The sequence below is a fragment of the Equus quagga genome, chromosome 1 (genome assembly GCF_021613505.1).
Source record: "Equus quagga isolate Etosha38 chromosome 1, UCLA_HA_Equagga_1.0, whole genome shotgun sequence".
Lineage (NCBI taxonomy): Eukaryota > Metazoa > Chordata > Mammalia > Perissodactyla > Equidae > Equus > Equus quagga.
The window spans coordinates 22,288,611-22,301,633 of NC_060267.1; the positions used below are offsets into that span (position 1 = coordinate 22,288,611).

Here is a 13,023-nt window from a genome sequence, read left to right on the forward strand (position 1 = left end):
TTCGTAACAAATCTTATAGTATTATTTCATTTCCTAATTATGTAAACTTTATAAACTAATTATACAAAACTTTGACAAAAACTTTTTCCCCTTTTAGAAAAATGGGGGCGAGGACTCATGTCAAGCATCTCACAACACAACACATATAAACATAAGAATCCCCATTCTGATACCTAGATACAGAAGATGTAACAGTTAACAAGACAGAAAAAGTCCCTTTTCGGGGAACTTATATTCCATAATAAAAACTAAAAGTAAATACTTTTTAAAGAACTGCCTCTGCTTAGTGACAAGAAGGAAGTACATAGGTTGCTATGATAGAGAATAAGAGAGGGAAGTATTTTGGGCAGTGTGGTCACAGGAGGCTCCCTGAGGGGGGATGTTTAAGTTGAGAAGTAAAGGATCAAAAGCATTTGGCCATGCAGGGCTAAAGAAAGAACATTCAAGGAAGGGGAAAAGCAAGCCAATGGTTCTGAAGCAGAAAATATCTTGGTGTGCTCAAGGATATGATGGAAAGAGGTCAGTGTGACTGGAGGGGAGTGGAGAAATGAGGTTGATGAGGAGGTAGGTGCCGTATTACACCGTGCGTGGACTGTAAGCAGTGTGTGGCATCACAGAATGACAGAGCACTCTGCTGTGGCCAGAGCAGAAACAACAGACCAGGTATCAGATACTATTGAGGTCCAGGTAACAAAGATGGCCCAAGAGAGTAGTAGTGGAGACAGAGAAGACAAATTCAAAATATATTTTGAAGGTAGAACTAAATTACTGGGGAAGGGGGGGGCATCAATAAAGGAGAAACCAAGGATGACACCCAGATTTCCAACTTTGGAAACGGGGAGGATGGTGGTACCATTTAGTGAGATGGCAAAGACTGGATGTGGAAAGGCAGGTTTGGGTAGACGGGATATAGAAGTGAATCAAGAGTTCCTCCTTAGGCATGAGACGTCCAAAGAGACATCAAGGAGGCAGTGGGATGTAGGGTCTACGGCTCAGGAGAGGCTAGTGTTGAACAAATACACTGGAGAGTCATCAGCTCAATGATGCTATTTAAAGCCCTGGGAATAGATAAGTGCGTAGAGCGAGAAGAGAGCCTAAGTCACACCCTGAAGAATTCTCAACATTCAGAGGTCCCAAAAAGAAGGAAATGCCAGCAAAGGACCAAGGAATGGCTAGTAGGGAAGGGGGAAGCCAAGTTAAGAGGAATTTCAAGAACGGAATGGAGGGGCCGCCCAGTGGCACAGCAGTTGGGTTTGTACATTCTGCTTCTGTGGCCCGGGGGTCACTGGTTTGGATCCCAGGTGCGGACCTATGCACCGCTTATCAAGCCATGCTGTGGCAGGCCTCCCACATATTAAGTAGAGGAAGATGGGCACGGATGTTAGCTCAGAGCTAATCTTCCTAAAAAAAAAAAAAGAACAGAATGGACAACTGTGCTTAAAGCTACTCAGAGATCTAGTTAAGACAGGATAGGAATGTCATCTATTGGAAGCAGCAACACACAGATTTTGAATGACCCTGATACATTTCACAAGAATGATGGAAAAAGATGCCAGATTGTAACAGGGTGAAGAGGAAATGAGTAATGAAGAGCTATAGCACATCTAAGTAACATTTCAGAAATTCTGCCTTAAAAGGGGACATAAAAATGAGGTGAGATGGAGAGGGATGTTAGGGTCTAGAAAGGTGTTTGGTTCTTTAATTTTTGTTGTTGTTTGTTTGGGTTTTTGTTGTTTTTTTGTTTTTTTTTGAGGAAGATTAGCCCTGAGCTAACTGCTGCCAATCCTCCTCTTTTTACTGAGGAAGCCTGGCCCTGAGCTAACATCCATGTCCATCTTCCTCTACTTTATACGTGGGACACCTACCACAGCATGGCTTTTGCCAAGCAGTGCCATGTCCACACCAGGGATCTGAACTGGTGAACCCCAGGCCGCCGAGAAGCAGAACGTGTGAACTTAACCGCTGCACCACTGGGCCAGCCCCTGGTTCTTTAATTTTTAATATGAATACCAGAGCATAAATTCGCTTATTCCTTCAGTAGTTCAAAAAATATTTATTGAGCACCAGAGCAATGTCTTTAGTGAGCTTATGATCTACCAAGGCACAGAGGCAATAAACAAAAACACACAATTTCAGGTGGAGACAAATGCTTTGAAGTCAAATAAAGCAGGTCAAGGGGATAGAGAGTAACAGTGATATTTTTGATAGGTGAGTCAGAGATGCCAGATCCGAGGGGGTGGCATTTGAGGGAGAACTGGATGACGTCAGGAGCAAGGATCCTAGACAGGAAGGGATTGGGAGGTGAAAGGAGATGAGAGCAGGCTGAGAATAGTGTTCCAGGCAGGAGGGCGGTGAGTCAGGGGACAGTGAGAGGCCGGTGTGGCTGGAGCACCTTGAGAGACAGGCCGAGCGGGAAGAAGGAAGAGACAGGCACAGAGAGGTAGAAGGGGCCTACAGTACAACGTGGCTAAGAGTCTGGACTTTATACTGTTTGTAGAGAAACCACTGCAGGCAGTATAAAATTATCAAGCAGAAGAATGACTGTGACTATTGTGTGAACTCAGCCCTGAGGTACATGAGTGGAGGGAGGAAGATGGCTTAGGAAGTGACTGTAGAAGTCCCAGCCAGACGTGGTGGCGCCTGGGCTCGGATTTAGGTGTGGGGGGTGGGCGGTCAGGAGCACTTGGATTTGGGATAGATGCTAATGAACGGAATATGAGCAGTGAGAGAAAGGCAAGAATCAAGGAGGACTTCAGGTTTTTGGCTTGGGCAACTGGCTGGAGTCACTGCTGAGATGAGGAACAAGGGAAGAAGTCTAGGTTTAGGAAACAAATCAAGAAGTGGGTTTTGGACGTGCTACATTTGAGACGTCTATTAGATAACCAAGTGGAGAGGTAAACAGGGAACTGAGACGCAAGGGAGAGATAGGGACTGGAGATAAGTATGTAGAGGTCACCAACACGTAGAGGGTATTTAAGGCTCTGGAAATGAATGAGATGACCTAAGGAGTGAGTTGAGATGGGGAAGAGGTCAGAGAACAAAGCTCTCGGCACTCCGAAGTTTAGAGGGCCAGGAAGAGGAAGAGAAGGATCCAGCAGGGGAGCCTGAGGAAAAACCAAGTGAGTTGTGAGCAGAATCAAGATGGAGGAGCATCACAGAAGGCAAGTAAAGAAAGAATTTCAGGAAGGAGGGAGTGGTCAACTGTGCCCAGTGCTGCTGAGATAAGCATCAGCTCCAGGACAAAGTGCCAAGGGCCTCCGTGACTCCTGATGAATGAACAATGCTCTGAGATAACATTCCTTACCCATGAGTGTACTGGACTACTTCGTTTTTCATCTAGAACACCAACACTCTGTTGCCATGAATGCCTCAGCACATGGCAAGCCCTCCCTCAGGATTCTCCCAGGAAGCAACCCAGGAGATCCCTGTGCCTGTGAAACAGGAACAGCTCTAACAGGTACGCTTAAAAACTGGGGAAGCAGACCACTGCTCACAGAAAAGAGCATCAGATAGGTTACGCCAAGACACAACGAGTCTATAGGTTTCTACATTTTTCCAACTCACAGCCTGTGAGAGGAAAATGGATGAAATCCTTCCTCCCATCTTATACATCACTGAAACCGCAGAACAGCTGCAGTTTCTGCAACTTCAGACTATTTACCATTTCTAATCCCTTTTTCTCCCACTCTTCTTTGTTCTTATTGCAGCATCTGACTCTTTTTTTAATCAAGTTTATTGTGGTTTAACAGTAAAAATTTACCCTTGTTAAGTCTGATGCGTTCTGACAAATGTATACAATCATGTAACCTCCACCACAATGAAGATACAGGCTATTCCATCACCCTAAAAAGTGGCCTCTTGCCCCTCTGCAGTCAGTCTCTTCCGCTCACTTCCAGTCTTTGGCAAGCAATGATCTGATTTTTGTCTCTACAGTTTTGCCTTTTCAGGATGTCATATAAACAACACCAAATAGTATGCAGCCTTTTGTGTCTGGCTTCTTTCTTTTAGCATAATGCTTTTTAGATTTATCTATGTTGTTGCCTGAATCAGTAATTTGTTCCTTTTTGCTGCTGAATAGTATTCCGTTGTATGAATGATGAATGTAGCACAGTTTATCCAGTCACCAGTTGGTGGACATTCAAGTTGTTTCCAGGTTTTAGCTATTATGAACGAACTTCTATGAACTTTTGCTAAAAGGTCTTAGTGGACACTCGTTTCTTTTGGGTCAGTATCTAGGAGTGGGATCCCTGGGCTGTGTACCATCTAGCTTTTGTCCACTAAGAATAGCTAAACCTTTATGGAGCATGAACTTTGCATCACATGACATTCTAAGCTCTTTATACGCCTTATGTTATTTAATTCTTAAAACAAACAACAATCGAGTTATTGTTGTTCTCATCTTACTGATGAGGAAACTAAGGCACAAAGAGGTCAGGTGATTTGCCTGAGATCACACAGCTAGTGGCTAATAGAGTTAGGATTCTTAAACCCAGGAATCGCATGGCAAGGCACAAATGATCAACCACTTTGCTCTGTTCCCCACTCCAAGTCAAACGCGTGATGTCTGAGAGACATATCACAAAATTCTACCTGACCCTATGTCTTTTGACCAAAAATGGCCATTGCTCACTGTTCCTTTCCTCCCTTGTAAATCATGACAATGAATACACTGGAATCCTCTGAGGGTCACTGCAATAACAACGTGTCATTCTAAAGTCAGAACTTCAGACCATCATGAGAAAATGCTTTTAAGGGTGTCACAGAAGTTTATAAATGTTAACTGTTGGTGTTAAATAACAACTCTAAGGGAAGTTAAAGTCAGCCCGCTTCTACAAGTGTGGCAAATACTCAGTTAATAACAAGTCTCTTCTGGAGACTTCTCCAACCTCATGACATATGACGCCATGTTTGGGTGGAAAAATACAAGGACTTTGGAATCAGACAGACCTGGATTCAAATTCTGGATCTGCTCCCTAGCGGACAGATGCATATAACCTCATCACATGTAAAAATTGGTGTGAATAAGTCCTAATTTGCAGGGAGGTCGTAAAGATTCGACAGTATAACAGAGTTAAAACACTGAACACTGTGTCTTACGTAATAAACCCTTCCTTTCTCTCCTCCTTTTCTGGAACGTACTGCTGAGCCTCTGAAATTAGTGTAATAGAAGTTGGTTACTTAGCAAAAACTTATTGGTTTGTTAATTTTTCATCCAAATAGCAGCAAAGGAGAGAATGGGCAGGCGGTTCTTTTTTCTTTTTTAAAGATTTTATTTTTTCCCTTTTTCTCCCCAAAGCCCCCCAGTACACAGTTGTGTATTCTTCGTTGTGGGTTCTTCTAGTTGTGGCATGTGGGACGCTGCCTCAGCGTGGTTTGATGAGCAGTGCCATGTCCGCGCCCAGGATTTGAACCAACGAAACACTGGGCTGCCTGCAGCAGAGTGCGCGAACTTAACCACTCGGCCACAGGGCCAGCCCCAGACAGGCGGTTCTTTAAAATTTCATATTTTATCTTAAAAAAAAAGTCATGCAAACATTGTACTTTATATTTCACAATATAATTCAAAAATATTTTAATATAAAAATGTTTTACATCTACCTCCAGCTAAATGACTTACCTTTCTCTGAAATTTGTAAGAATATTTGTTCTACGGGGCTGGCCCGGTGGCGCAGCAGTTAAGTGCACACGTTCCGCTTCTCAGCAGCCCGGGGTTCGCCAGTTCAGATCCCGGGTGCGAACATGGCACCATCTGGCACGCCATGCTGTGGTAGGCGTCCCACGTATAAAGTAAAGGAAAACGGGCATGGATGTTAGCTCAGGGCCAGGCTTCCTCAGCAAAAAGAGGAGGATTGGCGGCAGATGTTAGCTCAGGGCTAATCTTCCTCAAAAAAAAGAAAAAAAAAAGGAATTATTTGTTCTAGGAAGATTTCCCCTGATATACAGTGGCTTCCCTTACACGCTGCCACATCGCCACTTTCCCAATCACACAGCATGAAACTATGAAGTCCTATTAAGACTTGAAAATGATTTCACACACTCTGGTCTTTCTTCTCTCCTTTCTGCAACATCTTAAAACCATCTTAACATCTACCCTACAACTCAGCTGAGTTTGCAGTCTTGGCTCTAAAAGCTTTAACCCTGAATTCTCCAAACAAAAAAAACAGCTACTTTCTGTCCCCCCTCTGCGGAGCCCCCTCACCATGTGTAAGCTAGAGACACTGGCTGCAACCTACCTGCTCTCTGAGACAAATCTCTGTTACAGCGACGAGAGTAAACACAAATATTGCGAATCTGGAAATATTTTTCAAATAAAAATAGGACACTGGCCAAGCATGACCTTAAGTAAACTGAGATGACAGAAGATGGATAGTGTTTTTTTTTTAATCAATTGAAAAGATTTTAACGTATTAATCCAGAGAGGCTGAAGGATTTAATTCAGCTGTGCTCACGGAATGTGGCTGCTCAGTTATATATGCAGTACAATAAAGGAAATAATTTAATCCTTAAAACATATTTCCATAAAATAGCATTTTCTTCAGCCAACTTTTTGCCTGAGGGTAATGCCACATGCTCCCTTTCACTTATACCACATGCACGTTTCCTTTTTTTAAAGATTTTATTTTTTTTCCTTTTTCTCCCCAAAGCCCCCCAGTACATAGTTGTATATTCTTCGTTGTGGGTCCTTCTAGTTGTGGCATGTGGGACACTGTCTCAGCGTGGTTTGATGAGCAGTGCCATGTCCATGCCCAGGATTCGAACCAACGAAACACTGGGCCGCCTGCAGCGGAGCGCGCGAACTTAACCACTCAGCCATGGGGCCAGCCCCAATGTCACGTGCACTTCTAAGTATGATATTCAAAAATCCCTGGATGTTGGAAACAGCTTGAGCAACACAGAAGGTCACTGAAATCATGTTCCATTGTTTGGTCATCAAAATTTCCTGAAAAACATTTTTCTTTCTTTTTGTTGCCAAAAAAATCTCTCTCCTGGAAGGGAGGGGTGGGAAGTCCTTGTATGGGACCTTGACCCAAAGTACAGGGGGCTGCAGACAGGTAAGAAGGAACTTTTGCTTTCAGAAGCTATTTTCAGAAGCTGGCATATAGAAATAGATTATTTTTAGCAAGCCCTGTGGACTATTTGATAAATAAAAAATTAGGGAACTTCAACAAATGTTTTGTGGGACTCTACTACATGCCAGCAAGTTGTAGACAGGATAAAGGAGCTATGGGACCTCTCCTCCTGGAGTTGACAGCCCAGGGGAAGGGTAAGTAAAGTTTTAAACACAAAGGAAGGGCATCTTACCCTGACTGGATGGAAGGAGAGCGTGAGGAGTCAGAAAAGGCCTCTTGGAGGCAGGATCATCACCTGAGGGATGAGGAGGCATCAATAAATACAACAGATAAATATATGGGGGTGGTGCTAGGCAGCAAAGAGACGAGTTGGAGGCATCGGACCTGAATCCCAGACCTGCTGCTGCAACAACTAGGATCTGACTGTGAGCGAGCCATTTGACCTCTCTAGTTCTCATTTTTCCTTATCTATGACACAGGGTGGCTAGATTACGTCAGTTGACCTTAACCCTTGCTGTGCATCAGAATCATCTGGGAGCTTTCTAAAAATACTGGGTCCCTCCTCTAGAAATAGGGTTTCAACCGGTGGGGCATCGGTGTTTCTTGCAAAAGCTCTCCAGGCAATGCTAGTCTGCAGCCAAGGCCGAGAACCCCTGGAGGAGATGCTCTCTCAGGTCTGTGGTTCTCAACCCTGAGTGCACAATATCATCCCTGCGAGGGAGCTTTTTTAAAAACCCCAGGGCAGGCTGCATTCCAGACAATTAAACCAGAATCTCTGGGGTGGGACCCAGGCATCAGTATTTTTTAAAGTTCCCAGGCTGATTCCAAGGTCTAGCCAAGGTTGAGAACCACTGTTATAGGCCCTCTTAATACTTCAGTTTCCTATACCAAGCCAATGGGAAAAGGAAGGAAAGAGAAACTCTAAGTTTCTCCCTCTCTCTCTCCCTCACGTCAAATTAAAAAGAGAACAGAATGCCAAAGGCCACCGATGAATTTTAAATGGGGTTGTACCACACTGTAGGGTTGATTTGGGGCATATGCACAACTCATGTTGATGCATGAGAGGTAGAAAATGCCCATTCCAAAATGCTCTCAGTTCTAAAATTAAAATTCAATAGAATATGTCTATAAAATAACTCCATGGTGTGTTCTCTGCAATACTTGGTTAGAATTTGATGTGCATGGTTGACTGTAATATGAACATTACATTCCCTACCACCAAGGTTACTTAAATCCACTTATTAGGCAATGGAGAACTAAACAAACAGTAATTAGAAACACTCCAGACTACCTCTTAAAGCTGTTACTAAATTATATTTTTCCTGCACCAAAGCCCATACACACAGCATGTCCACAAGCATCACGAAACCAAAGCCTCAGAAATATTCGCAGTAATAAGAAAGTAAGTTACCTCTGGGCCTTCACACTGGATTCTGCAGGGACGTAAAGGCTGCCTTAGAAGAGGACTGTTCATTACTGTTATTTCTCACATCTGGGTAAATAAAGCACTGCCCACATGTGGTTAGAAATCCCAGGAGAAAATGAACTCTCCGGGGGTCTGGAAATGAAGAACACCTCTGATAGACCGCCTCATTTCCTGAAATGAGTCAGAAATGCAAGTAATTCTTCAGAAAAGAACATCTGTACCGTGGCACAGCTTATAAAATAATGCCAGATGATACCTGTGGCGAAGAGGCTGGGCCTGGGGAAGGAGGGAGGCCCGAAGGACAGGATGGGGCCTCTGCACTGCGCTTCATCTCAGAGCTGCATCTTAGCTCGGAGAGTCTGCAAATCCAATGAGTAGCGGGCCCCCGGGTCTCGGCGGTAAATCTTGATTAGTCAGACTGCTCACATTCCATTAGAAAGCTGGCCCCTCTCCAAAGGGAAGAAGCAGCCAGAAAGGATTCATGTGCCGTCGTGGGCATGGAAACAGCAAATCTTACAAGAAAAACTGTTTTACTTAACTAAAAATAGTCGATGCCTGCTAATGATTCGGAGGGCCTTTCTTCCCGAGGATGGACTGCTGCACAGAGATGACCTGAGGCCGCCAAGGGAAGCCCCTCCTTGCACATCAGGCAGGAAGGAGAGGCACTGGCAGATGGTCAGGTACCGGAGGCTAAGAAAGACTGAAACACCTTTCACAACAACTCTAAAGAGGACCAATAAACAGGAAGGTGAAAAGCAGAGGCTGTCTTCACCAAAATTGGGGGCTACTTATTTTTGTTAGGGGGGTTGTCACTATTCTTTCCATCATGAGTATTAAAAGGAATGCAACTCCAATGAAGGGAAGGGGAGGAGGGGACCCCAAAACAACCTAAATGCCCACTAACTGGCGACTAGTTAAATTAAAATCTGGTACACACACACAATGGAATACTACGTAGCCATTTAAAAGAAGGCCAATACAGAGCACTAGCCGATACAGAAAGATCTGTATTCTATAATAAGACATGAAGACATGAAACAAATGCACCTGGTCTCTGTATGGTAAACGTTGTGTAAATGTACTGAAAGAAGTTGCCTTCGTGTAGGAGTAGAGGGTGAGCAGAGCATTATTTTTCCTTTTCCATCCTTCAATACAGTACGAACTATCTTTTCATGTACTTACACCCTCCCCTTTTCAATAACAGGCATTAAATAGGTGAATGGCTATTTTGGGGTTCTTCTTTATATTGGTCTTTCTGTTCACAATTTAAAACAAATGAATATTATTTTAAACAGATGTTATAGGCTGAATTGAGTCTCCTAAAAATAATATATTGAAGCCCTAACTCCCAATACCTCAGAATGTGACTATGTTTGGAAACGGGGCCTTTAAAGAGGCGATGAAGTTAAAATGAGGTCTTTGGAATGGGCCCGAATCTGATCTGACTGGTGTCCTTATAAAAAGAGGAAATACGGACATGCAAAGAGACGCCAGGGATGCACACACACAAAACAGACCATGCGAGGACACAGAGAAAGTGGCATCTGCAAGCCAGGAAGAGAGGCCTCCGAAGAAACCAAAGGTGCGAACACCTTGACCTTCGATTTCCAGCCTCCAGAATCCTGAGAAAATAAATTCCTGTTGCTTAAGCCACCCAGTCGGCAGGTGTTTTGTTCCAGCAGGCCTTGCAAACTAATACCACATATAAATAAAGACACAGATGCAATTCAACTAACACAACACAGACAGGCACCCAAAAAGTCTTCAATGCGTCCAAACCCCATCATGTCCGTGGTAATGCACATGGCTTCATGCGACATGTGAAGAAACTGGGGCTCATGGTGCTTCTGACTAAGTCAGGATCACCCCATTAAGTGACTTGAGCCAAGACTAGAATAGGTTTCCTACCTCCTGATTCAGGACTCCTTCTGCTCATACCACTTATCTTTTATGGTAATTTAAAGAAATCCCACAACTGGAAGGACTAGAGCCCAAGATATTTTATTTATTAGTGTCTTTCTAAGGCTTGGCTTATATTCAAAAGGCTTTCTCCCTGTGCTGATAGCTAATGAAGATGAAGGTGTCACAGTAATATTAATTCAATCCAAAAAAAAAGACTTGGCACCAGGGTTTTAAAAAATCCACGAAAACAAACCATATTTGTGTGCCAACCTAATTTTTTATACTTTAATACACGTGGTCTCAGACCACAATGGAATATATTAAAAGTATGGTAGTCCAAGGCTAAAGCTTATTTATGAAAATTTTATAGATTTTTACAAATTAATCAATACTCTCTTTAAAAATTAGAGTTTAGAGTTCAGAGATATATTAAAACCACAGACTTTGCCTATCGAGTCTATAACCTAGAAGTGGGTTAAGACCCAGGCACGTGAAAAGAAGATCAAAACTTGAAGATAAATACTTGGTACAGTCAGTCCAGGCTGCATTCAGAGGACGGGGGAATCACTTTTGCCTTGACTGGGTGGAGAAAGTTTCACCAAGCACAAGAGCTCTAAACCAATCTGGGACTAGATACACAAAGGTTAAGGAGAAGTGATTTATGTCCAGGTCAGTCTTGCCACTGAGTACAAAGTTATGAAGGCAAGAACTATCTACCTAAAATCCTAACACAGTGTCTGCAAATTGTAGGCATTTGCCAATGTCGGAGCAGGGGAAACAGGTGGAGAGGACACAGCACGTTCACCTTAGGGTAGGTCTGAGGTGCAGGTTCTTGTAAGGAGGTTGTGGGCTATCAGGTTAAAGAAGTTGGGCCAACCTGCACCTATACCGAACTTTGGGCTTTATCCCTATGCAGTGTGGAGTCTTTGAAGGCGTTTCTGAAGGAGAATGTTATAAACCACAGGGATGGGACCAGCAGTGATGTGAAGAATGGACTAGAGCTGGTAGGGAAATGACAAGAAATCAATCAATCAAGAGGCATCGGGAGGTCAATCAGGTGATCAGTTGGGAAAGGTCTCAGCTTCTAAATCTGTAAAATGGGCATCATACTGCCTATCTTCATGGGGCTCTTATGAATACTAAATGGGATTTAATACATGGCCTGATAGTAAGCACTTAAGAAATATAATAGCTCATCATTATCATTATTATTATTTCACACTGAAAGATACAGAAGAAAATGAGTACAAGAACAAGGGAGAGGTATAGAGCCAGGGTATGTCTCCTTGGGCTCTCCTCAAGCCCCTTAACAGAGAATGGGAATGGCTATCCATCTTCTGAGGAAGTGAAGTGCGCTGTATTTATTCCTTAGTGCTACGGAACTTAATGCTGATTCAGTAGACCCAACACAGGAGGAACAGATGTCTCAAATCATCTTTAAAATCAAGACACCCCAAAATGAATTTTTAAGTTGCTTTTGTATAAAAGTAACTCTTCAGGCTAACGCCAATCAGTTTTGAAACACTACATTAATGGACTCAGCTATAAACCCAGGAAGACCATTTTCATCATGAAAATGCCAATGCTTTTTTAATTAAGGATGGAATTGCCAACACAAAAGACTTAAGATAAATGAGGAGTCATTCCTCTCTCTCATAAATGAAAGGACCTGGTAACTCTGTGAATTATTTTGAGATACTGATGACCAGAAATTGTTTGGAATCTAAGCCACAGGATTTTCTAACTGCATCATAATTACTTCACGTTGGGGCTGACAGCCTCAGACCAAATCTGGTGCTCTGCCTTTTTAAGTTGCTTTTTCTAATTATTATCGGGGGACCCATGGTCCCACACTTAAAGTCCTTACGTAGAAATGAAGCTCTCCCGAAAATAATGGTACTTTGTCTAACATAAAGCAATGCTAAAATTTTTTGTAAATTTGGCCTTAGAAGCAAGAGTTACTACACATAAAGTATACACACATTTACACACATATATACATGTGTACTCATGGTAAAGCTTTACTAACTAACCATTATTTTCTATCAGCCATCATGAAATTAACACAGCAGAGATCTGTACTGATTCCTATTAATTCCTATTCTCAACATGAATGACCTATTTAAAAATTGTTTACTCTGTGGTCCAAGACAAGGTTCCCACATTTACCACATCACAGGAGCGTGTATTACTTCTTAAAATTAACAAAAAGCAAAATCCAACAAAACTACCGAAAGGGACTAACACAAAGGGAGCAGAGGGGGCAAAATAAGACATAACTGGCAACATTTGCCAGAGTCAACAGAAACTTTCCAATCAACAATGAGGCCAAGATGGAGAGACAGTCAGCAGTCAAATTAGTAGGCTAAGGACCAGCACAGAAGAAAGCTTGCAAACACACCAACACGCAAAATCACCCCCATGATGACTGTCGATAGACATCAGCCAGCATGTATATGAATTTCACGCTGAAAATGCATAACATCTTTGAAGGAAACAGCAGAGAACAAAATCAGGAATTAAAAAGTGGGAAGAAGAAAACAATTCCTGTGAGAAGAACAAAGGCTAAGACGACGTGGGGCGGACAATGGGATGAGCGCCAGATAAACGAAGAGACACGAGCTT

General features: G+C 42.9%; 1 protein-coding gene across 2 annotated transcripts in view; it reads right to left on the bottom strand.

Moving 5' to 3' along the window:
• ANO6 (anoctamin 6) overlaps window positions 1-13,023 on the bottom strand; it is a 188,782-nt gene that overhangs the window by 138,960 nt on the left and 36,799 nt on the right. The window contains exon 2 of one of the 2 annotated variants that reach the window (XM_046653285.1): window positions 7,303-7,365. The exons of the other annotated variant lie outside the window; for it this stretch is intronic. Coding sequence (XP_046509241.1) covers window positions 7,303-7,365 — 63 coding nt within the window. The remainder of the gene's footprint in view (window positions 1-7,302; window positions 7,366-13,023) is intronic. 2 annotated transcript variants of the gene reach the window in all.